The sequence below is a fragment of the Oncorhynchus masou genome, chromosome 10, assembly GCF_036934945.1.
Source record: "Oncorhynchus masou masou isolate Uvic2021 chromosome 10, UVic_Omas_1.1, whole genome shotgun sequence".
Lineage (NCBI taxonomy): Eukaryota > Metazoa > Chordata > Actinopteri > Salmoniformes > Salmonidae > Oncorhynchus > Oncorhynchus masou.
Window position 1 is genome coordinate 2,071,976 of NC_088221.1, and position 26,286 is coordinate 2,098,261.

General features: G+C 43.2%; 1 protein-coding gene across 2 annotated transcripts in view; it reads left to right on the forward strand.

Annotated features, from left to right (window-relative positions):
* dachd (dachshund d) overlaps positions 1–26,286 on the forward strand; it is a 331,847-nt gene that overhangs the window by 277,390 nt on the left and 28,171 nt on the right. For both annotated transcript variants that reach the window (XM_064975650.1, XM_064975651.1), the window contains exons 7-8: positions 14,323–14,468; positions 21,643–21,790. In XM_064975650.1, the coding sequence (XP_064831722.1) occupies positions 14,323–14,468; positions 21,643–21,790 (294 nt within the window). The remainder of the gene's footprint in view (positions 1–14,322; positions 14,469–21,642; positions 21,791–26,286) is intronic.

The window sequence follows — 26,286 nt, forward strand, 5'->3', positions numbered from 1 at the left end:
CATGATTGCATATGTGTTATTTCATAGTTTTGATGTTGTCGCTATTCTTCTACAATGTAGGAAATAGTAAAAATAAAGAAAAATCCTTTAATGAGTAAGTGTATTCAAACTTTTGACTGGTACTGTAGATGTAGGTCTACACCATCACTGGTGTTATCAGGCTGTATAGCTAGTTACGTTTGATCTGACTCAGTACATGTAATAGCCGAGCTAGTGATTAGAATTAGTGATTAGCGTTAGTGATTAGCGGCTAACAAGATTTAGGCCCCGATGTAAGAAACTCAAACTAATAGTGTAATTATAGAACGCTAGTGGATTTATATTAAGAAGCAAAGTGAAAACAGCATCATTGTCATCAACATTGTTGCATGTGCTGCATTGACCATGCAGAGACTGAACGCAGGTGTCTCGTGGTCAGAGGAACAACAAATGCGCTCCTTGAGTGACTGGAGGCGGGGCTAGGTCTGTGTTGGCATGGAGACAGAGAGGGCGGAGAGAGAAGACTCAAGTAGCAAAGTCAACTTTAAAAATGGACGTTACACACTGTGCATCACATTTAACAAACCAAACATTCAAATACCATTATAGAAGGTAAAGGAGAAACCCAGAACAGTCCATATATCAATCCTGGTATATTGTAAAATATGGTTTACCGCCCAGCCCTCTGATTGAGTCATATTTTAAGCAGTGGATTAGGAAGTGCTTTTCATTCCCAGACTGTTTAGTTTCTTCTCTGACCTCTTCTTCTCTGTATCTATTGCCAGGCTATGGTCACTAAGTCAGTACCTTGTGAATGCCTTCCTTTGTTTGAAATCTTGGATTTTGACACGGTGCTGTGCTAAATTGATATCTATATTTAGAAATGGCTAACATTGCAGTTTGCAATTAAATAACATTTTGTTTTGCCACAATTAGTAAATGAATTTTGGTCAGAGATTTTTGTTGCTTCTGCTTTTGGTGCTTCTACACCTGCATTGCTTGCTGTTTGGGGTTTTAGGCTGGGTTTCAGTACAGCACTTTGAGACATCAGCTGATGTAAGAAGGGCTTTATAAATACATTTGATTGATTGATTGTTATTTGTGGTCGAATGGTTGAATTTAGCTGATACATAAGAAAGTGCTGTACTGTCCACTGGGCAGTTCAACATCTAGTTTTGATTTACATTTGATTGAGTTGTCAACTACTGTGAATTCAACGTGAAATCAACATCTAGTTTTGATTTACATTTGATTGAATTGTTAACTACTGTGAATTCAACGTGAAATCAACATCTAGTTTTGATTTACATTTGATTGAGTTGTCAACTACTGTGAATTCAACGTGAAATCAACATCTAGTTTTGATTTACATTTGATTGAATTGTTAACTACTGTGAATTCAACGTGAAATCAACATCTAGTTTTGATTTACATTTGATTGAGTTGTCAACTACTGTGAATTCAATGTGAAATCAACATCTAGTTTTGATTTACATTTGATTGAGTTGTCAACTACTGTGAATTCAATGTGAAATCAACAAAAACTTTCACCATTTCATTTGATTTCGGTTAAAAGTTGGGTTGTTGAGGCCTCCCGGGTGGTGCAACTAAGGCACTGCATCGCAGTGCTTGAGCTGTCACTACAGACCCGGGTTCAATCCCAGGAAAGGGTTCGGCCGGCCGGGATATCCTTGTCCTATCGTGCTCTAGCGACTGCTGTGGCGGGCCAGATGCACGCAAGTTGACTTTGATCGGCAGTTGTAGGGTTTCCTCTGACACATTAGTGCTGGTTGGCAGGGTTGTGTTTCTGAGGACTCATGGCTCTCTCCTGAGTCCATACGGGAATTGCAGCAATGGGACAAGACTGTAACTATCAATTAGATATCATGAAATTTAGGAGAAAAAGTATATACTGACTTTGACTTTGATTCATCCAGCTAAGCGGTTGGTGTGTCTGTACTGAAGAGAAATCTAAAGATCAGTGTGTCATATCTGTTTTGAGCAGAGTTAACGTTGCTTTCTTCTGTCTACTCTGACAGCCCCTCAGACACTTAAGGATTTATGAATATTTCCTGTCCATCTGCATATAGCCTGTCCATCTGCATATAGCCTGTCCATCTGCGTGACACTGTCTACCCATGGCCTTGGGAATATGTTTCAATCTATTAAAGCAAACCAAAGGAGTCATTACATTAAATAGGTGGGGGGATAGGGAGAATGGGATAAAGAGAGGTAGAGAGAGAGAGAGAGACCGAAGGGGGTGAGAAAAAGAGAGGGGAGAAGTGAGGAGAGAGAGAAAGATGGGAGGGATGGAGTGACACACTGAATTGGTTATTAATGGAAAAGCTCAGCCCATAGGGCAGTTGAAATACAATGATATCCTACGAGAAAATATGAGGGTGTCACTTTCCCAAAAGTCATGGTAAATGTCAGCGTTTTAACGTCCCCGACGCTAATTTTATGGCTGTAATGTTTGGAGGAGAGAGTTTAGGAAACATGGCCCACTGGCCACACTGATTATTCCGCTCACCTTCTCTCTCTCTCTCTCTCTCTCTCTCTCTCTCTCTCTCTCTCTCTCTCTCTCTCTCTCTGTATCTCTCTGTCTCTCTCTGTCTCTCTCTCTGTCTCTCTCTCTCTGTCTCTCTCAAATAGGTTTGTGCTGCAAGCGATTTCATCTCTAAGTGAAGGGAACATTAGGAAAGTGGAGGAGAGAGAGAGGGGGAGACAGACAGAGAGAGAGGGGAAGAGGACAGAGCGGGAGACAGAGAAAAATAGCGAGAGAGAGGGAGAAAGAGGGAGACGATTCAGGGGGAGAGTGGGAGGGAAATGGTGAGACAGAGGGTAAGATGGAGAGTAGAAAGATAGAAGGAGGAGATATAAAGAGAGAGAGAGAGAACACAGGGCTTGATTTTCCTGCTGCGATAAGAGGTTGGAAGCCAAATGTTACCAGTAAAATCCATCCCAAAACATCTGGGGGCCTGCATGCCTATGTAGTGTGTACCCAGATGTTGATATCCTGACCTTGTGGGGTATCAACCCAACCTGGACATATGCACAACATATGCAGGTCTTAGTCATAGTAAAGGAATCTCTCCTGTATGGATGTACACGTTTCTACAATATGTTCTCTCTGTATCTACATACCTGCTTTAGGGGGAATCCAAAAGCATCCTATGGATACACTGTTTGTAAATGGTGAAAGCCTACTTTAGGTGTTTTTACAACAATGGTTAAACGTCACTATTTTATGGACGACAAACTGGCGAGTACTATTGTGTTCTGTGTCCTGATTGACCATATTAGACTGGGGCGAAAAAACACTACACCATAGCTATCCCTAGTGGGACAGAGGGTTAATGATTTGACTGCAAAGCTGAAGATTACAGGTTCAATTCACCATGTTTAATAACCATGCTTTTTTTTAAATAAACAGAAATTGAGGCTCAGATATAATCTACTAAAAGAGAGGATGTCTTTATTTCGTTCAGATTTCTAAATCCAGTCAGAAATGCAGAATTTAGACGAACTATAAAGAAATTAACATTAGGTAAAAATGGACTGTTGAACTATGTCTGATTGGCAGTCCTTCAGACATTTGAAAAATAGTTTAAAAAATAAAATAAAAAAGAACTGTGTATTAAAGTGTTGGTAATCCAGTTTACTTCTGGAAAGTGGTCAAATCTGTTGAACAAAACTCCACCCCCTCATTTCCCCAGCAGGTTCTGACAGCCTCTGGTCCCATACTAGACAAAATTGAAATTTGCTGTGCTTTTGATGACCATTTTTGCTTCAGTTTGAAAGGAAAGGTCACTAGAGAATGATACACTAATAGATGTACAAACTTTATTTTAATTTATGTTTGATGTGTATGATGTACTAAGTGCTTTGCTAAAGATTGATGTTAATAAATCCATAGGGGCTGATCCACTTAATCCCTGCTTACTGTGGCTCTCTGTCCCACTTGTTGCAGAACCATTTACCTATATCTTTAATTTGTCAATTGTTTCTGGTGTTATCCCTAACATCTGGAGAGCGGCACATGTCCTTCCCCTACAAAAAGGATGAGATCCTTCTGACTTAGATAACTACCATCCAATCTCCAAATGATCTTGCCTTTCCAGAGTTTTCGAATCCCTGGCCAACTGTCAGCTAAGAACTTACTTCCCAGTCTATTCTTAATGTGCACCAATCCGGTTTTAGACCGGAACCGTTTCAGCTGCTACGCTTCTTTTAGAAGATGTGTTAAATTGCTTAGATCATACAAATCCTTGTGCTGCCTTACAGACCTTTGACACCGTTGACCATCACAGTTCCATTCAAAGGTTGACTGATGTAGGCCTGGATCAGGCTTCTTGCACATGGTTTGAGAATTATCTGTCTGACAGGACACAATGTGCGATTTCTAGTTTCCTGGATATTATGAAAGGTGTCGGTATTGGGACCTGTACTCTTGACAATTTATTTATATATATATATTTATTTTCCCCCCCATCCAATTGGTGGTTACAGTCTTGTCTCTTCGCTGCAACTCCCATACGGACTCGGGAGAGGCGAAGGTCAAGAGCCGTGCGTCCTCCGAAACATAATCCAACCAAGCCTTGCTGCTTCTTAACACACACTTAACCCGGAAGCCAGCCGCACAATAATGTGGGAGGAAACACAGTAGACCTGGTGACTGTGTCAGTGTGCGCTGTACCCAGCCCGCCACAGGAGTCACTAGTGAGCGATGGGACAAGGACATCCCTGCCGGCCAAACCCTCTCCTATCCCGGACGATGCTGGACCAATTGAGCGCCACCCCATGGGTTTCCCGGTTGCTGCTGGCTGCAACAGAGCCTGGACCCAGAATCTCTAGGTGCACAGCTAGCAAATGCGATGCAGTGCCTTAGACCACTGCGCCACTCTTGAGGCCTCTCTTTACTATTTATATAAATAATATAGGTTTATCTGTTAAAACTTGTAATATTCATCTGTACGCAGACAATACTGTTATGTTTGCCACTGCCCCAACTGTAGACCAGGTAGACCAATTTGTAAGTCGCTCTGGATAAGAGCGTCTGCTAAATGACTTAAATGTAAATGATGTAAATGTGTTGTTAGAGCTGCAATCTGGCTTTGTTGCCCTAGTTGGTTTAAAACTTGTACTTAATGTGGAAAAGACTAAGTATATGTTGTTCTCTAATTCTCACCAAAGACATCATATGGACTACATATTTATTAATTGAATTGTCCCATCGACTGGGTTCCGGGCATTTAGATTGACAAGGATTTAACATTTAAAAAACATATTGATGAGCTAAGATTTAAAGTGGGCTTCTTTTTTAGAAATAGATCTTGTACAGTTAACTTTCCTGGCAGTTCTTGACTATGGTGACACCATTTACCAGAATGCAGCAGCCACTACTCATAAAACCTTGGATGCCGTCGACCATAACGCCCTTCGTTTCATCACAGGTGACAGTTTTAATACTCGTCACTGCTTCCTGTATCAAAAGATTGGCTGATCCTTCTTTATGAAAGTCGCGTAAATCACGTCACTATTCCCTTTTTGGGGAAGTCCAGAAGCTTCCGACCTACCTAACTTTGTTGTTGAGGTATAAAGACATGCGTTACCAAGCCCAGTCACAGGGTTGGTTAACTCCTGAGGTCCGTCGGGTCTCCGCCGAATTCGGCAATCCGCTTTTGTTTTAATGCACCTCACTGCTGGATACATTTTCGGAACTCATTACAATTAGATGTTCTGGTGTCACTTGTGCAGTTTAGGGTGTTCATTGAGGACCTAGTGGCTGAGGACTGTAACGGTTTTTCATACATTTGTGTTTTGTATTGATTGCTGTTTTGTTTGATGTTGTATTGGTTGTTGTATTGTTGTGATCAGGGCACCCTTGGGAATGAGACCATGGTCTTAATGGGTTTACCCCGGAATAAATGCAAATAATACAAAAATGATGTGTAAAATATATGGTTGTGTTTGTATGATTAAATGCTGTTCAAATGCCCTATCAATGAAATAATGTGTAGATTGTCAACATATGAAGTGTAAAAAATATGTTTATGTTTGATTAAATGCTGTTTATTTGTCCTATGAAAGTCATGTGCCACGTGTCTCTATATCACCTGCAATACAGTCTTCAAATGTGAATTGCCATTAAATCTGTTGAGAAACATAATGGGGATGTATTCCAATCTGCTTTCTTATGCTTTAAGGAGCTACAACTGTGCTGAGAATGTTGTGGTAATAATACAGTAAAACCTAAATATAACAATCTGTACATGTTCTTGAAATGATCTGAGGACCTCCAAGACAAAGTAAAATGTTTATTTCGTAAACATCAATGGAATATTATGTTAAATCTAAAACAAATATGCTATGAAGGTCATAAAAACGGACTTATTTGGGAATTGGGGAACATTGTGCAACATTGAGGGAATGTTCTGTGCAACCGATGTGAATATCACAATAATATTCTTGCAACATCCCAGACAACTCCCATACCTACATTTAATGTTCTGGGAACCTTTAAAGAACTTAGACCAGGTGTTCTGTCAACATTATTACATTAAGGGAATGTCCTGTGCAACCTAACTTAAACACTGTATGAATTTCATCACAATTGAGCATAGTTTGTGTTTTGGGAACATATCTCTTGTAATTTACCCACTATGTTCCCACAACATGTTTTAGTTCTTTAAAGAACTCTGAAAGGCTGTTCTGTCAACATTCTTTCAACATCAGATGAATGTTGTGTACACCCTGAAACAAACATTACCTGAACGTCAGCAAAACTGGACAGTTAGGTCCAGCTTAGGTGACATACACTGTAACTATACTGAACAAAAATAGAAATGAAACATGCAAAATGTCAATGATTTTACTGAGTTACTGTTCATACAAGAAAATCAGTACATTCGGCCCTAATCTATGGATTTCAAATGGCTGGGCCAAATTCTCTAAAACAACGTTGGAGGCGGCTTATGATAGGGAAATGAACATTCAATTATCTGGCAACAGCTCTGGTAGACATTCATGCAGTCAGCATGCCAATTGCACCCACCCTCAAAAAGACCAACACTTCACATGTTGCTTTTATATTTTTGTTCAGTATACAACAGTTAAATATCACTATTTTGACATACAATGTTTATTATTTCAAATGCTACTTTCTCATTTGAAGCAAGATGCATTGTACAGCTAACGGTCCATAAGGGTTTATTTGACAAGGTGAAGTTAAAAACATTCTAATAACTACCGCTACAGTCGCATCGTCTTCTATTAGCAGCCTAAGAGGTCACAGCAACTTCATTTGAAGGAGGACAACTTCCTCCCTCCTCAACCACTCTACTGGCAGGTCGAATACAATGTAATTGTGCCTGGCTGAAAGCACGCCATCCGGCTTTGTGTCTGCCCCACTGACAACCTCCAGGTTTTAGCACTCCGTTATCTTTTTGGGAGGAACATGCCATTTGCAAGGACACAGGCTTCACCTGTCAATAGATCGCACTGACTTCCCGCACTGACTTCCCGCACTGACTTCCCGCACTGACTTCCCGCACTGACTTCCCGCACTGACTTCCCACACTGACTTCCCACACTGACTTCCCACACTGACTTCCCACACTGACTTCCCTGGCCCCGGCTAAATGGACAGCCTGCAGAGAGAGGCTGCATGTTTCTCTATCTCGATATTCTCTCTCTCTTGCGCTCTCGCCTTCCGTCTCTGTCTCCTGCTCTTCTCTTGCCTGGGTCGGTCTCTCTTTATCTCTCTCTCGCTATCTTCCCACTGGGCACAGATGTCAGTTCAACATCTCGTTTTGATTTACATTTGGTTGAGTTGTCAACTAAACGTGAATTCAATGTGAAATCAACAGAACATTTCACCGTGTCACTGGAGTTCAGTTAAAAGTTGGGTGAAAAAAATAATATTAGCTTACGTTGATTACCTTTTGCAAATCCAATTAGTTTTCCACATTGATTAAACGTCATCATATTCAATTATTTTGTTGAAATGACGTGGAAACAATGTTAATTCAACCAGTTTTTGACCAGTTAGGTTGTTCTTTCTCTCCCACTCGCTCCCTCCTCCTGCCTCTTTCTCTCTATTGGCTTCTCACTATATCTTTTTACATTACCCTAATCTATCCTTTTATCTACAGTATCTTATACTTCCATCTCTCTCTCTCTCTCTTCATGTGTCATTTTCTCCTCTTCTCTTTCCCTCCCTCAACTGAAAGCTCCCGAGGGAGCTCCGGATTCAAACACAGGAACCAGAAAACATATGGCACATTTTCAAACTCCCAAGGTCAATTACAGCTATTTATCCAGAGATTGTGGCTCAATTTCCCAAGGTTTCCTGTTGATTTACCGCAGATAGCCTATGCATGTCTGTCATATTTAAATCCGAGGCAGTATTTAGTTGCATCCTCCTCTCGCTTTCCCTTCTCTGCGACTCTCCATCAAACATTTCAAAGGCTTTCAAGTGGATTTAAGACATGTTTTATCTCCCATTATCATGCAGACCGTTTTCTTCTCCCTCCTCAGCATAGCTAGGTCCGAGTGCCGCTCCTCGCACAACACAAATCTAATAACATGTCAATTGGAGATAAGCCCAGATTCCTCTGAGTGATCTTCTTCTTTTTTTTTTTTGTACATCCGTAGTTTGTCAAATAAATTCCATGGCCTCCTGTTTTAGAGGCACCACAGCACATTGTGGAGTGAGAAAATTAACTGTATAGGTGATTCATCATTGCTATCCCACTGTCAAGGACTCCAAACTGCTATTGAGGGCTGGAGGGAGGAGAAGAGGAAGAGAGAGATGGGGGCTTTCTTTTTTAAATAATGGTATTTCATTCGCCATTGTATTTAGGCCTACTGCATCCCCATTTTTTCATTTGTGGCTCCTATTATCCAGCAAAAACAGTTGTGGCATGAAATGTTATTTGTGACATGGCAGACACGCGAGAGGGGAGGGGGTTGTATTTCACAGCGGAGGCCCTTTAGCACACTTTTACCATAGAGAGTAGCCTACAGTGCATATAGCACAAGAGGCTGTCACAGCTGCTGCTGGCAGTGCTCGCTGGAGGAGACGTATCACCTGAAAACACTCCATTCCAGCATCACTCCAGCGTCTGTCGCTGTAATTAAGTGGAAGTCAATGATGCCGGAGCGACGGTGAGGAATAAACATGCAAACACATGCCAGAGGAGAGGAGAATAGAGGAGAGGGGTGGTAGGGGAGAGGGAAGGAAGGAGAAGATTAGAGGAGAATGTAGGAGAGGAGATGAAGAGAAGGGAGTTGAGGACAGACCTGGTGAAAGCCTGAAGAAGAAAAAACTCATCTGGAGTTTCACTGCAATAAACACGGAGTTGAACAAACAGTGATTACTGAATATTGATTGAATTAACTGTTTGCTTCCATGTGCTCTTGTCAACCTGCCTGTATTTGCGCACACACCTCTTTTGTTGAAAATGACATGTACTCTGACAAGCGGTGCAGTTCAGCTCTGTAGTTGTGAGTCTATCTGGAACCAAACACAAAGCTGTTTGCTTTTCCTGTGCCGCGTGACAGGATGTTTCCTCTGCAACAAAGTGATCAAATATTCTCTGTAATCTGCTGGCATGTTGCAGAAGGGGAGACCTGCTGAGTGCAAAGCCGGAGTTTGTTAGAGCAATGATTTATGATGAATGCCAACACTAAATAAGGGACAAAGTGTATACAGTACAAATCAATTACAAAGCTACAACAACAGGCCTTCTATCAAATCAATGTTATCGCAGGTGCAGCTAAATGTTTGTATTTCTAGCTCCAACAGTGGAGTAATACCTAGCAATAAAAAATAGATAAAAGAATACACACAATAAATAAATTAAGACATTTCAGAACGAGCAATGGCAGAGATCAGAATATATATGTACTGTATATACACCACTGTTCAAAAAATTTGTGGTCACTTGGAAATGTCCTTGTTTTTGAAAGAAAATCATATTTTCTGTCAATAAAAACGACATCAAATTCATCAGAAATACAGTGTCGACATTGTTAATGTTGTAAATGACTATTGTAGCTGGAAACGGCAGATTTTTATGGAATATCTACAAAGGCATACAGAGGCCCATTATCAGCAACCATTACTCCTGTGTTCCAATGGCAAGTTGTGTTACCTAATCTAAGTTTATGATTTTAAAACGGTTTTGTTGATTAAAGAAGCAATAAAACTGGCATTTAGACTAGTTGAGTATTTGGAGCATCAACATTTGTGGGTTCGATTTCAGGCTCAAAATGGCCAGAAACAAAGCCTTTCTTCTGAAACTCATCAGTCTATTCTTGTTCTGAGAAATGAAGGTTATTAAATGTGAGAAATTGCCAAGAAACTGAAGATCTCGTAGAACACTGTGTACTACTCCCTTCACAGAACAGCGCAAACTGGCTCTAACCAGAATAGAAAGAGGAGTGGGAGGCCCCGGTGCACATGCACAACTGAGCAATTTGACAAGTGCATTAGAGTGTCTAGAAAAACAGAAGCCTCACAAGTCCTCAACTGGCAGCTTCATTAAATAGTATCTGCTAAACACTAGTCTCAAAGTCAGCAGTGAAGAGGCGACTCCGGGATGCTGGCCTTCTAAAACATTTCTAAGTGACCCCATACTTTTGAACGGTAGTATATATATATATATATATATATATATATATATATATAAGTTTGGGCACACCTACTCATTCCAAGATTTTTCTTTATTTTTGAACTATTTTCTACATTGTAGATCAATAGCAAAGACATCAAAACTATGAAATAAATCATGTAGTAACCACAAAGTTTTAAACAAGACTGTGCCAAGATTGTGCAAAGCTGTCATCAAGGCAAATGGTGGCTACTTTGAAGAATCTACTTTGAATAAATATATTACATTTTTTAACACTTTTTTGGTTACCTTATGATTCCATATGTGTTATTTCATAGTTTTGATGTCTTCACTATTAACCTACAATGTAGAATGTGTTGCTTCATAGTTTGGATGTATTCACTATTAATCTACACTATTATGTAGAAAATAGTAAAAATAAATAAAAGCATTGAATGAGTAGGTGTGTCCAAACTTTTAACTGGTACTGTATATGCTGTGTAGAATGGTGTGTAAAGACAGTATGAACAGTATATGAATAGAAAATATACATACAGCAGTAGTTATATAGGATGAGCCATGACTAGAATACAGTATGTAAACATTGTTCAAGTGACCAGTGTTCATTTTCTCTATGTACTATGTACATAATTCTCTAAGGTTTATGGTAGAGTACTGGCTGGTAGCCAGCGAGAACTGTGACTAAGGCTAGTGGTGACTGTTTAGCATTCTGATGGCCTGGTCCCAGCTTTGGTGCACATGTACAGTCAACCACCTTCTAAATTGTAGTGGGGTGAACAGGCCGTGGCTCGTGTAGCTGAGGTCCTTGATGATCTTCTTGGCCTTTATTTGACACCAGGTGCTGTTGATGTCCTGGAGGGCAGGCAGTGTGACCCCAGTGATGCGTTGGGCTGACCACACCTCTGGAGAGCCCTGCGGTTGTAGGCGGTGCAGTTGCCGTAGCAGGCGGTGATACAGCCCGACAGGATGCTCTCAATGGTGCATCTGTAGTTCTTGAGGGTCTTAGGGGCCAAGCTGAATTTCTTCAGCCTCCTGAAGTTGAAGAGGTGCTGATGCACCTTCTTCACGATGCTGTCTGTGTGAAGGGACCATTTCAGGTTGTCAGTGTTGTGGATGCCGAGGAACTTTAAGCTTTTGTCCCTCTCCACCCTCTCCCTATGGAGCCCCCATGTTGAACATCAGTGTGGAGGAGGTGTTGTTGCCTACCTTCACCACCCGAGGTCGGGCCCATCAGGAAGTCCAGAAACCAGTTGCCCAGGGAGGGGTTCACACCCATGGCCCTGAGCTTAGTGATGAGCTTGGAGGGCACTATGTTGAAGTCTACTAGCTTTGATAGAAGTTATGCTGATTTTATTGGACAGAGATATTTGCAGTAGTGATCAGAGAGGGGGCTATATAAAGTGTAATGTAACAACATCAGAGGTCGTTGGAGTTCGGTGGTTATGTTGATAGTGTTGTCAGCCGCTTTAAGGCGCCATTCCAATCATGTGCCAAGTATTTTACATTATATAGTAGTTTCATTTCAGTGTAACAGTAAAAAAAAAATATCTTGCTTCAAATGAGTTTTTCGCTGGAGCTCTTGTTAGAGAGGATGCCATTCTCTCATATGCTCAGTCAAATGAGTTTTTCGCTGGAGCTCTTGTTAGAGAGGATGCCATTCTCTCATATGCTCAGTCAAATGAATTTTTCACTGGAGCTCTTGTTAGAGAGGATGCCAGAGAGGTTTGTTGCCACTCTCCATGGACCAACAGTGCATATTCCACTCTTTTTCCCTCTCCCCAAAAATGTATACAGATTCTTTTCTTCCAAATTACAAACTCTATTAACTGTGGATCCGAGCACTCTAACACTCCACTGCCTGCTGGTGAGCCCATGTTTCCAGGGCATTTGCAGATGCTCTAAATAATCTCCAATGTTTTTGTTCAATCTGCTCGGAGGATGGGTGAAATAAATACTTTAAACTAATTAATGGCCGACCAGCTGTTCCTACCACTTGGCTGGCGTTAGTGAATATTGATGGGAGGAGAGAGAGAAAGAGAGAGGGGGGAGGGAGAGAGAGAGACCCTGAGGAGGGAAAGAGAGAGGAGAGAGAGGGACTGTGAGGAGGGAGCTTGTCTGTTTTTGTGCAGCATTCACTCTGCCACGTAAACATGGTTGAATAGTGGATGAGAGGGGAGAGAGGGGACCTGCACAGAGCACAGTCAGGGTGCAGCATTAGAGGAAATAGAGTGAATTTGATCAAAATGGAGAAAAGAGGGACAACTGATGGCACATATAATATATCATTTTGAGGCGTGTGTGTGTTCTTGTTTTCCTACCTTATCAGGACCCTAATGTCCTAACAATTCACCTGAATGTTCTGAAAGGGTAGGAAACCAAATCACTTTTTTGAAAAGTCAGGACTTCATGTCCTTAATTTTTTCAATTGCTATTTTAAGGATTAGTTTCAGGGTTTTGGGGTTGAGGTTAGGGTTAAGGTTGGGATTTTGGGGGTTACAGTTAGGTTAAGTTAGGTTAGGGGTAGGGTTAGGTTTAGGGTTAGGGAAAATAGGATTTGTAATGGTCAAACATTTTCACTACCCAAAACGTCCTGACATTTTACAAAAATAAAGCTGCGTGTGTGTGTGCATGTGTGTGGTATAAGTGGTTGACTTATTATTAAGGCTCTTCAGACATAAACACAAAGTGGAACCTCTTCCTGACAGAGTGTAATGTCTCTCTCTCGCTCTCTCTTTCTTTATCTAGCTATCTCTCTCAATTCAATGTAATTAAATTCAGAAGTTTTTATTGGCAAAGTGGTACCTCTTCCTGACAGAGTGTAATATGCCTCTCTCTCTTTCTTTATCTAGTGCTCTCTCTCAATTCAATTTAATTAAATTCAGAAGTCTTTATTGTCATGGATGTGTTGAACACATACATTACCAAAGCAAACATATAGAAACATATCAATGATGACACAGATAGATATTTTGCACATACACACGCATACACACACCACTCTCTCTCGCTCTCTCTCTCCCTGGTGTGTTATGGATAGTGTGTACAGCAGATGGCAGGGCCCTGCCTGGCCCTCTGTTGGTGATGAATGGTGGATGATGTCATCCTATAAGTTTGACAGGCACCCGTGCGTGCGTACACAAAGGAAGCTGATCCAGCCGAGGTAATGGAGCTCTGTAGGCCTGCTTCTTCTTATTTGGGAATCCACATGATTTACTCCCTTCAATGGGAAAAGCTGAATTTCTGTCCTGGATGGATGAAGGTTAACCCTTTGGTTCGACCCTGAGAGACAGTGTAGAGTAGACAATGCAGACTGGAGTGAATCTCAATAGTCTTTTTGTGAGTTCTTGTGATCTCATTCTCGAAAAACATCGGATGAGAAGAAACCTTGAATCCTCTCATCCAAGGCGATTTGAGAAGGAGGCACTGCTTTTTTAAGAAATGCTTTCAGATTTAGCCCTGGACTGGATTTTCTATTAGAGTACCTGAGAGCACTGACTGACTGAGTCATAGACTTCAGTACTTATACAACTACTGTTGTCAACCAATAAGAGTCAAGCTACTGTTTGGATGCACAGTAGGATACTTAAATATATGATTTGAAATGTATCACAGCTGAAAAAAAGTATATAAACCACTATGTAAGGTACTGTGTTTTATTTCAAAGCTGTCAGTAAAGAATCATGTCCTTACTTGTTCTGTATTCCAGATGACAATCCAATGTGCACCCCGACGGCGAGAGACAGCTACGAGAGGCTGTCACTGGCTGGACAAGGTCTACCACCTGGCTTCCCTTCGCCATTCCTGTTCCCAGACGGCCTGTCATCTATTGAGAATCTCCTCACTAACATACAGGTACAGTAGGTCTGACCAATCGAGGTGCTCCTCACTAACATACACTTACAGTACCAGTCACAAGTTTGGACAGAGCTACTCATTTTAGGGTTTTTCTTTATTTTTACTATTGTCTTACTTTGTAGAATAATAGTGTAGATATGAAAATCATGAAATAACACACATGGAATTATGTAGTAACCAAAAAAGTGTTAAACAAATAAAAAGATATTTTATATTCTTCAAAGTGGCACCGGACGGGATGGCTGCTGTTTTATGGGCTCCTAACCAACTGCTATTTTGTTTATTTTTTCGCATTGTTTTTCACTCATTTTGTACATAATATTGCTGCTACCATCTCTTATGACACGGAACCCAAACCGGTGCGCGCGTGCGCCATCGTGCATAAATATATTTTGTCACCCTACACCAAACGCAATCACGACACGCAGGCTAAACAAACTCTGAACCAATTATATTAATTTGGGGACAGGTTGAAAAGCATTACATATTTATGGCAATTTAGCTAGTTAGCTTGCACTTGCTAGATAATTTGTCCTATTTAGCTAGCTTGCTCTGCAAAATCAACATTGAGTTGTTATTTTACTTGAAATGCACAAGGTTCTCCATACAGGAAGGCCTTAGCAATACTATACAGGTAGGCCTTAGCAATACTCTACAGGTAAGCCTTAGCAATATTTTACAGGTAGGCTTTAGCAATACTATACAGGTATGCCTTAGCAATGCTATACAGGTAGGCCTTAGCAATACTATACTGGTAAGCCTTAGCAATACTATACAAGTAGACCTTAGAAATAGAATAGAATATCCTAGCTAATACACATGTAGATCTTACAAATAGCAATAGAGTAAAGAAAACTTTGGTTAGTATAGCCGTTTATCTTAAGTACCATTTAGGCTGCAATTGTAAAGACCAGGGTCTGTATTCACGAAGCATCTCAGTATGGGAGTACTGATCTAGGATCAGGGCATCGAGTTCCATATAATCGTTTTCACTGTGAGGCCTCCCGAGTGGAGCAGTGGTCTAAGGCACTGCATCGCAGTGCTAGCTGTACCACTAGAGATCCTGTTTCGAGTCCAGGCTCTGTAGTAGCCGGCTGCGACCGGGAGACCCATGGGACGGCGCATAATTAGACCAGCATCGTCTGGAATGCTCTTGTCCCATCGCGCACTAGCGACTACTGTGGCAGGTCAGGTGCAATGCACGCTGACACGGTCGCCAGTCGTATGTTATTTCCTCCAACACATTGGTGCGGCTGGCTGCCAGGTTAAGTGGGCATTGTGTCAAGGAGCAGTGCGGCTTGGCTGGGTTCTCGACCTTCGCCTCTCCCGAGTCCGTACGGGAGTTGCAGCGATGAGACAAGAGTGTAACTACCAATTGGAGATCATGAAATTGGGGAGACAAAAGGTTATATAAAAAAATGTAATGTTTTAAAAACATTTATACAAAGAAATTAATAATAGTTAACCTGCATTCAAATAAATTAATATCTTGGCGTTCAATACCGAACAAAAATAGCACGATCATTACACAGCTGCACCTTGTGCTGGGGGCAATAAAAGGCCACTCTAAAATGTGCAGTTTTGTCACAAAATACAATGTCACAAGTTTTGAGGGAGCAGGCAATTGGCATTCTGAATGCAGGAATGTCCACTAGAGCTGTTACCAGAGAATTTAATGTTCATTTCTCTACCATAACCCGCCTCCAACGTTGTTTTAGAGAATTTGGCAGTACGTCTAACCAGCCTCAGAACCGCAGACCACGTGTAACCACACCAGCCCAGGACCTCCACATCCAGCTTCTTCACCTGCGAGACTGTATGAGACTAGCCACCCGGAGAGCTGATGAAACTGTGTACAACAGAAGAATTTCTGCACAAACTGTCAGAAACCGTCTCGGGGAAGCTAATCTGCATGCTCGTCGTCCTCACTAGGGTCTTGACCTGACTGCAGTTCAGTGTCGTAACTGACTTCAATGACTTTGATGGTCTCTCGATGGTCACTGTGCTCTTCACGGATGAATCCCAATTTCAACTGTACTGGGCAGATGGTATGGCATCGCGTTTGCTGATGTCAACAGAGTGCCCCATGGTGGTGGTGAGGTTATGGTATTGGCAGGCATTGGCAGGCATAAGCTAAGGACAACGAACACAATTGCATTCCATCAATGGCTATTTGAATGCACAGAGATATCATGACAAGATCCTGAGGCCCATTGTCGTGCCATTCTGCTGAAAATATCCCAGTTCTTCCATGGCCTCCATACTCACCAGACATGTCACCCATTGAGCCTGTTTGGGATGCTCTGGATTGACAGCGTGTTCCAGTTCCCACCAATATCCAGCCATTGAAGAGGAGTGGGACAATATTCCACTGGCCACAATCAACAGCCTGATCAAATCTATGCGAAGGAGATGTGTCACGCTGCATGAGCCAAATGGTGGTCACACCAGAAACGGACTGGTTTTCTTATCCACGCCCCTACCTTATTTTAACTTCTTTGGGCTAGGGGGCAGTATTTTGAAGTTTGGATGACAAACGTGTCCAAAGTAAACTGCCTGTTACTTAGGCCCAGAAGCTTATGCATATAAGTGGTAGATTTGGATAGAAAACACTCTGAAGTTTCTAAAACTGTTACAATAATGTCTGTGAGTATAACTTCTTAGGGCTGGGATCCTGCTAACGGGATTGATATGACACCAGCCAGTGACAGTGCAGGGCGCCAAATTCAAAACAACAGAAATCCGATAATTCAAATTCCTCAAACATACAAGTATTTCACACCATTTTAAAGATACTCTTCTTGTTAATCCCACCACGGTGTCCGATTTCAAATAGGCTTTACGGCGAAAGCACCACAAACGATTATGTTAGGTCAGAGCCAAGTCACAGAAAAACGCAGCCATTTTTCCAGCCAAGGAGAAGAGTCACAAAAAACAGAAATAGAGATCAAATGAATCACTAACCTTTGAAGATCTTCGTCAGATGACACTAATAGAACTTCATGTTACACAATACATGTATGTTTAGTTCGATAAAGTTCATATTTATATTAAAAAATATCAGTGTTCATTGGCGTGTTATGTTCAGTAGTTCCAAAAACATCCGGTGATTTTGCAGAGTCACATCAATTTACAGAAATACTCATCATAAATGTTGATGAAAATACAAGTGTTATACATGGAACTTTAGATACACTTCTCCTTAATGCAACCGCTGTGTCAGATTTCAAAAAAGCTTTATGGAAAAAGCAAACCATGCAATAATCTGAGTACGGCGCTCAAAGCCCAAACAAGCCAAAAAGATATCTGCCATATTGTGCAGTCAACAAAAGCCAGAAATAGCATTATACATATTCACTTACCTTTGAATAAGACTTTTGGTAAGTGGTCTATGGAATCATGCAGTACTGGCGTGACTGTGTTCTTTGTTCTTTTTTCTTTCTATTGAAAATGCTTTTGTCTGGTTGAAATAGTTTCGATTATTTAGACAATTGACAACCTGAGGATTAATTATAAACATAATTTGACATGTTTCGACAAACTTTACCGGTACTATTAGGATGTATTCATCTGCATATTTTGACTGCCTTTGAGCCAGTGGATTACTGAAATAAACGTGCCAACAAAACTGAGTTTTTGGGATATTTTTTTTATTTTTTTTTAACCTTTATTTAACTATGCAAGTCAATTAAGTCAGTCTTATTTTCAATGACGGCCTAGGAACAGTGGGTTAACTGCCTGTTCAGGGGCAGAACAACAGATTTGTACCTTGTCAGCTCGGGGGTTTGAACTTGCAACCTTCCGGTTACTAGTCCAACGCTCTATCCACTAGGCTACCCTGCCACTCCAGAACTAAACATCCATTTAATGTGTAGCTGGGACCCTTTGGATTGCCAATAGAGGAAGATCTTCAAAGGTAAGTGATTTATTTTTTCGCTATTTCTGACTTTCGTGACTCCTCTGCTTGGTTGGAAAATGTGTGTATGCTTTTGTAAGCGGGGCGCTGTCCTCAGATAATTGTATGGTTTGCTTTCGCCGTAAAGCCTTTTTGAAATCTGACAAAGCGCCTAGATTAACAAGAAGTTAATATTTTAACCGATTTATAACACTTGTATTTTCATGAATGTTTATTATTTTTGTAATTTGAATTTGGCGCTCTGCAATTTCTCCCGGATGTTGTCGAGGTGGGTCGCTAGCGGCATACCTTGCCCAAAGCGTTTTTTTTTTAAGGTATCTGTGACCAATAGATACATATCTGTATTCCCAGTCATGTGAAATCCATTGATTAGGGCCTAATGAAGTGATTTAAATTGACTGATTTTCTTATATGAACTGTAAAATCTTTGAAATGGTTGCTAAGTTCATATTTTTGTTCAGTGTATATCAGAGTGTAATGATGTGGATACAGCACTCCCTTGCTCGCTGCTCTGATACCCCGATACCACAGACATCAGAGTCCTCCACGGTTATCCCTTTGGTCTGTGCATTAATTAGAAAACAACACACATACATACACAACTCCAACACTAAAGTACGTAATCTCTGATAATGATCTCGGCATTTAATATTTATATACAAATCAACAAAATGGAACCGAGCAGATAATTGAGATAAAGCAGCTATGTCTAAATTGGGGTCATGGGAACCAACAATTAGTAAACTATAGCCCACTGCATTTGGTGTAATTACATGTAGATGGAGAGTAATTGTTGTGGAAACAGACACTGCACAGACGGGAGACTATAATAATAAGTATTCGAACAGTAGTAGTAGCAAGGCTGTAAAAGCCTGAGAGATTGTTGTATCTCAGTTGGTATCATTAATAGACAGTTAGTCTCGGAAATAGTCTCGGAAATCCCAGACCTAGACCTAGGGCAATAGCCATAGGTCCTTATTGAGGTCAAAAAGGATTATACAATACATTCAGAAAGTATTTAGACCCTTGACCTTTTCCACATTTTGTTATGTTACAGCCTTTTTCTAAAATGTATTAAATCGTTTTTTCCCTCATCAATCTACACACAATAACCAATTGAGGTAGTATGTACATGAATGTATAGTTAAAGTGACTATGCATATATGATAAACAGAGCGTAGCAGCAGCTTAAAAAGAGGGGTTGGGGGCGGCACACAATGCAAATAGTCCGGGTAGCCATTTGATTACCTGTTCAGGAGTCTTATGGCTTGGGGGTAAAAACTGTTGAGAAGCCTTTTTGACCTAGACTTGGCACTCCGGTACCGCTTTCCATGCGGTAGTAGAGAGAACAGTCTATGACTGGGGTGGCAGGGGTCTTTGACAATTTTTAGGGCCTTCCTCTGACACCGCCTGGTGTAGAGGTCCTGGGTGGCAGGTAGCTTAGCCCCAGTGATGTACTGTACTGCCCTCTTCACGACTGTCTTGGTGTGTTTGGACCATTCTAGTTTGTTGTTGATGTGGACACCGAAGAACTTGAAGCTCTCAACCTGCTCCACTACAGCCCCGTCAATGAGAATGTGGGCGTGCTCGGTCCTCCTTTTTTACATAAGTATTCAGACCCTTTACTCAGTACTTTGTTAAAGCACCTTGACAGTGATTACATCATTGAGTGTTCTTGGGTATGACGCTACAATCTTGACACAGCTGTATTAGGGGAGTTTCTGCCATTCTTCTCTGCATATCTTCTCAAGCTCTATCAGATTGGATGGGGAGTGTCGCTGCACAGCAATTTTCAGGTCTTTCCAGAAAGTTCGATCAGGTTCAAGTCCGGGCTCTGGCTGGGCCAGTCAAGGACATTCAGGAACTTATCCCGAAGCCATTGCTGCATTGTCTTGGCTGTCTGCTTGGGTCGTTGTCCTTTTGGAAGGTGAACCTTCACCCCAGTCGGAGGTCCTTAGCACTCTGAAGCAGGTTTTCATCAAGGATCTCTCTGTATTTTGCTCCATTCATCTTTCCCCCGATCCTGACGAGTCTCCCAGTCCCTGCCACTGAACCCACCCCACAGTATGATGCTGCCACCACCATGCTTCACTGTAGGGATTGTATTGGCCAGGTGATGAGCGGTGCTCCAAATGGGCTGTCATGTGCCTTTTACTGAGGAGTGGCTTCCGTCTGGTCACTCTACTTTAAAGACCTGATTGGTGGAGTGCTGCAGAGATGGTTGTCCTTCTGGAAGGTTCTTTCATCTCCACAGATGAACTCTGGAGCTCTGTCAGAGTAACCATTGTGTTCTTGGTCACCTCCCTGACCAAGGCCCTTCTCCCCCTGATTGCTCAGTTTGGACAGGCGACCAGCTCTTGGAAAAGTCTTGGTGGTTCCAAATGTATTCCATTTAAGAATGATGGAGGCCACTGTGTTCTTGGGGACCTTCAATGCTGCAGCAATGTTTGGGTATCCTTCCCCTGATCTGTGCCTCAGCACAATCCTGTCTCGGAGCTCTGTAGACAGTTCCTTGGACCTCGTCGCTTGGTTATTGCTCTGACATGCACTGTCAACCTTATATAGATAGGTGCGTGCCTTTCCAAATCATGTCCAATTCATTTAATTTACCAGAGGTGGACTCTAATCAAGTTGTAGAAACATCTCAAGAATGATCAATGGAAGCAGGATGCACCTGAGCTCAATTTCAAGGCTCATAACAAAGGGTCTGAATACTCATATAATAAGGTATTTCTGTTTTTTATTTTATTTTTAAACTGTTTTTAGTTTGTCATTATGGGCTATTGTGTGTAGATTGATGAGAGTAAAAAATATTTGAATCAATTTTAGAATAGGGCTGTAACGTAACAAAATGTGGAAAAAGTCAAGGGGTCTGAGCTCTGTAGATGAAAAGATGATAGAACAGGCGTTAACAAGATAAAGATGATACTTCTCTATCCGTCCACCTGTATTTCATAACTATGACCAAGAGGGGTCAGACAAACCTCAATCACTCCATCTCGCACACTTGACACATTTTTTTAAATCAACTCAATTGTTACTATGAATAAATACAATGATAACACATACAAAAAACGTACTGTAACTGATAAAACATAACTATCCCTCATTCAAGCAGTTTATTTTACCTTTACATGCTCTGTAATTGTGTGTGTGTGTGCGTGTGTGTGCGTGTGTGTGTGTGTGTGTGCATGCACTTGTGAGTGTATTTGTACTAACTGGTGTGTGTGTGTGTGTTTGTATGTGTGTGTGCAGGGCCTGCTGAAGGTGGCAATTGACAACGCGCGGGCCCAGGAGAAGCAGGTGCAGCTGGAGAAGACGGAGCTAAAGATGGAGCTGTTCAGGGAAAGAGAGCTCAGGGAGACCCTGGAGAAACAGCTCGCTATCGAACAGAAGAACAGAGGTAGGTGTGTGTGTGTGTGTGTGTGTGTGTGTGTGTGTGTGTTTGCACACAAAATAACAGAGGTACTGACAACCACCTGGCAGAGAGAGTGAGAGAGATGGAGATGGAGATGAAAGAGAGAGAGGGAGAGTTTGTGTATGTGAGAGAGAGACTCAGAGTCTCTGTGTGTGGGTCACATAGCAGTGCAGTCTACTAGCTGCTGCTCACAAAAACAACAATTACACGACACCAGGGATATTCAATCAGGGTCCACGGCGGTACTGCAGGGGGTCCGTAAAAATATATAACAAAATTAGAATAATATTCAACTGAATTTTCTTTACAGTGTTTTCATGAATATTGCTAGCAAAAACAGAATAAACACATTTCAAATGAAATATATACAGTAGAAAATACAATATATTTATTTCTCAACTCGTAATATTACACTCATTGGAGCCAATTACACTCACTGAAGTCAAATGATGAAAACATCAGTAGTCTAAACATCATTATAAGCACCAAGTGGCCTTGATAAATAGTGAAACTGGGCACAAAAGCAATAAGGACATTATAATGAATAGAAATGTCAATATGACAGCAGTCAAAAATAGTCAATTATTGTCAGCTCGTGCTTATATTGTGTACTTCACGCAATGGCATAAGTTGGATTTAATTTAGCTGTTACAATTTTCGTAACTTTCACTTGCTTGATACATTTTGACATACCTTTTTTTGTTGTTGTGTGTTTTGGAACATTGTCTTGAGGCATGACTCAACTGCGCTTCAGCTTCAGATCACAGACAGATGGCCTGACATACTCCTGTAGAATTATCTGATACAGAGGAGAATGTGTCCTTCTATTAAGGCAAGTTGTCAGGTAATCTGTCTGTGAGCTGAAGCTGAAGCTGAAGGTCAGCAAGACAATGATCCAAAACACACAATCAAGTCGAAATGAAAATGGCTAAAAAGCAACACATTTGAAGTTTTGGAATGGCCTAATCCCGATTGAGATGTTGTAGCAGGACCTGAAATTAGATGTTCATGTCTGAAAACCCACAAATTTCACTAAGTTAAATGTTCTGCATGGAAGAATGAGCCAAAATTCCTCCATAGCGATGTGAGAGACTGATCATCAACTACAGGAAGCGTTTGGTTGGAGTCATTGTAGCTAAAAGGTGGACTGATCAACAACTACAGGAAGTGGTTGGTTGGAGTCATTGCAGCTAAAAGTGGCAGAACCAGTTATTGAGTGTAAGGGGGTAATTCCTTTTTCACACATGGGCATTGGGTTTTGCATAACTTTCTGTAAATATGCATTAAAATTTTTAAATTATGAGCCTTGTTGGTTAAGCTACAGAAAAAGTTAGCAACCTTCCCACTAGACATGATTGGCAGAGATAATGAGTGGGCTGGACATGCCAAGAGAGGAGTTCGGATTGATTGGTCTGCCATATTGAAGGCTTCTGTCTATTTGAGCTCGTCAGTCTGGGTTAGTAATCCTGTTGAACACGGCTTTTTTTAATATATTGTCACGCCCTGACCTTAGCGACTATACGAAGAGTTAGCTCAACGGCGGAAGCACGAGAGGCAGCCCCCCAAAAAATGTTTTGGGGTGGCACACGGGGAGATTGGCGGAGGTAGGGTTTACACCTGAGCAAACTCCCTGTGCTTACCGTGGGGAGTGTGTGACTAGTCAGGCACCGTGTTATGCGGTGATGCGCACTATGTGAGCATTCACAGGTCGGTGCGCTCTGTGCCAGCGCCCCGCATTTTCGGGGCGGAAGTGGGCATCCAGCCAGGACGGGTTGTGCCAGCTCTACGCTCGAGACCTCCAGTGCGCCTCCACGGCCCATTGTATCCGGTGCCTGCTCCACGTACCAGGCTTCCAGTACGTCTCCTCAGTCCGATGAGAATTGTTCCGATTTCATGTACCAGGCCTCCAGTATGTCTCCCCAGCCTGGTAAGCCCTGTGGTGGCTTCCAGTATGTCTCCTCAGTCCGGTGAGACCTGTTTCGGCTCCACGTATGAAGCGTCCAGTGATGATCCATGGCCCGGAGCCTGTAGTGATGATCCATGGCATAAAGCCTCCAGTGATGATCCATGGCCCGGAGCCTGTAGTGATGATCCACGGCCCGAAGCCTCCAGTGATGATCCACGGCCCGGAGCCTCCTGTGATGATCCATGGCCTGGAGCCTGTAGTGATGATCCATGGTCCAGAGCCTGTAGTGATGATCCATGGCCCAGAGCCTGTAGTGATGATCCACGGCCCTGAGCCTGTGGTGATGATCCATGGCCCAGAGCCTGTAGTGATGATCCACGGCCTGGAGCCTGTCGTGATGATCCATGGCCCAGAGCCTCCAGTGATGATCCACGGCCCAGAGCCTGTAGTGATGATCCATGGCCCGGAGCCTGTAGTGATGATCCATGTCCTGGAGCCTGTAGTGATGATCCATGGCCCGGAGCCTCCAGTGATTATCCATGACCCAGAGCCTGTAGTGATGATTCATGGCCCAGAGCCTCCAGTGATGATCCATGGCCCGGAGCCTGTAGTGATGATCCATGGCCTGGAGCCTGTAGTGATGATCCATGGCCCGGAGCCTGTAGTGATGATCCATGGCACGAAGCCTCCAGTGATGATCCACGGCCTGGAGCCTGTAGTGATGATCCACGGCCCAGAGCATGTAGTGATGATCCATGGCCCGGAGCCTGTAGTGATGATCCATGGCACGGAGCCTGTAGTGATGATCCACGGCCCGGAGCCTGTAGTGATGATCCACGGCCCGGAGCCTGTAGTGATGATCCACGGCACGGAGCCTGTAGTGATGATCCACGGCCCGGAGCCTGTAGTGACGATCCACAGCCTAGTGATGATATTTGGCCCTGAGCCTGTAGTGATGATCCATGGCCCGGAGCCTGTAGTGATGATCCATGGCACGAAGCCTCCAGTGATGATCCACGGCCTGGAGCCTGTAGTGATGATCCATGGCCAGGAGCCTGTAGTGATGATCCATGGCACGGAGCTTGTAGTGATGATCCACGGCCCGGAGCCTGTAGTGATGATCCACGGCCCGGAGCCTGTAGTGATGATCCACGGCCCTGAGCCTGTAGTGATGATCCACGGCCTGGAGCCTGTAGTGATGATGCACCGCCCGGAGCCTGTAGTGATGATCCATGGCCTGAAGTCTCCAGTGATAATCCATGGCACAAAGCCTCCAGTGATTATCCATGGCCCGGAGCCTCCAGTGATGATCCATGGCCCGGAGCCTCCAGTGATGATCCATGGCCCGGAGCCTCCAGTGATGATCCACGGCCCGGAGCCTGTAGTGATGATCCATGGCCCAGAGCCTGTAGTGATGATCCATGGCTCGGAGCCTGTAGTGATGATCCATGGCCTGCAGCCTGTAGTGATGATCCATGGCCCGGAGCCTGTAGTGATGATCCATGGCCCGAAGTCTCCAGTGATAATCCATGGCACAAAGCCTCCAGTGATTATCCATGGCCCGGAGCCTCCAGTGATGATCCATGGCCCGGAGCCTCCAGTGATGATCCATGGCCCGGAGCCTCCAGTGATGATCCATGGCCCGGAGCCTCCAGTGATGATCCACGGCCCGGAGCCTGTAGTGATAATCCACGGCCTGGAGCCTGTAGTGATGATCCACGGCCCGGAGCCTGTAGTGATGATCCACGGCCCGGAGCCTGTAGTGATGATCCATGGCCTGAAGCCTGTAGAGATGATCCACGGCCCGGAGCCTGTAGAGATGATCCACGGCCCGGAGCCTGTAGTGATGATCCACGGCCCGGAGCCTGTAGTGATGATCCACGGCCCGGAGCCTGTAGTGATGATCTACGGCCCGGAGCCTGTAGTGATGATCCATGGCCGAGAGCCTGTAGTGATGATCCATGGCCAGGAGCCTGTAGTGATGATCCATGGCCTGGAGCCTGTAGTGATGATCCACGGCCCGGAGCCTGTAGTGATGATCCACGGCCCCGAGCCTGTAGTGATGATCCACGGCCCGGAGCCTGTAGTGATAATCCACGGCCCGGAGCCTGTAGTGATGATCCACGGCCCGGAGCCTGTAGTGATGATCCACGGCCCGGAGCCTGTAGTGATGATCCATGGCCGAGAGCCTGTAGTGATGATCCATGGCCCGGAGCCTGTAGTGATGATCCACGGCCCGAAGCCTGTAGTGATGATCCATGCCCCAGAGCCTGTAGTGATGATCCACGGCCCAGAGCCTGTAGTGATGATCCACGGCCCGGAGCCTGTAGTGATGATCCACGGCCTAGTGATGATCCATGGCCCGGAGCCTGTAGTGATGATCCATGGCCCAGAGCCTGTAGTGATGATCCATGGCCCGGAGCCTGTAGTGATGATCCATGGCCCGGAGCCTGTAGTGATGATCCACGGCCCGGAGCCTGTAGTGATGATCCACGGCCCGGAGCCTGTAGTGATGATCCATGGCCCAGAGCCTGTAGTGATGATCCATGGCCCGGAGCCTCCAGTAACGATAAAT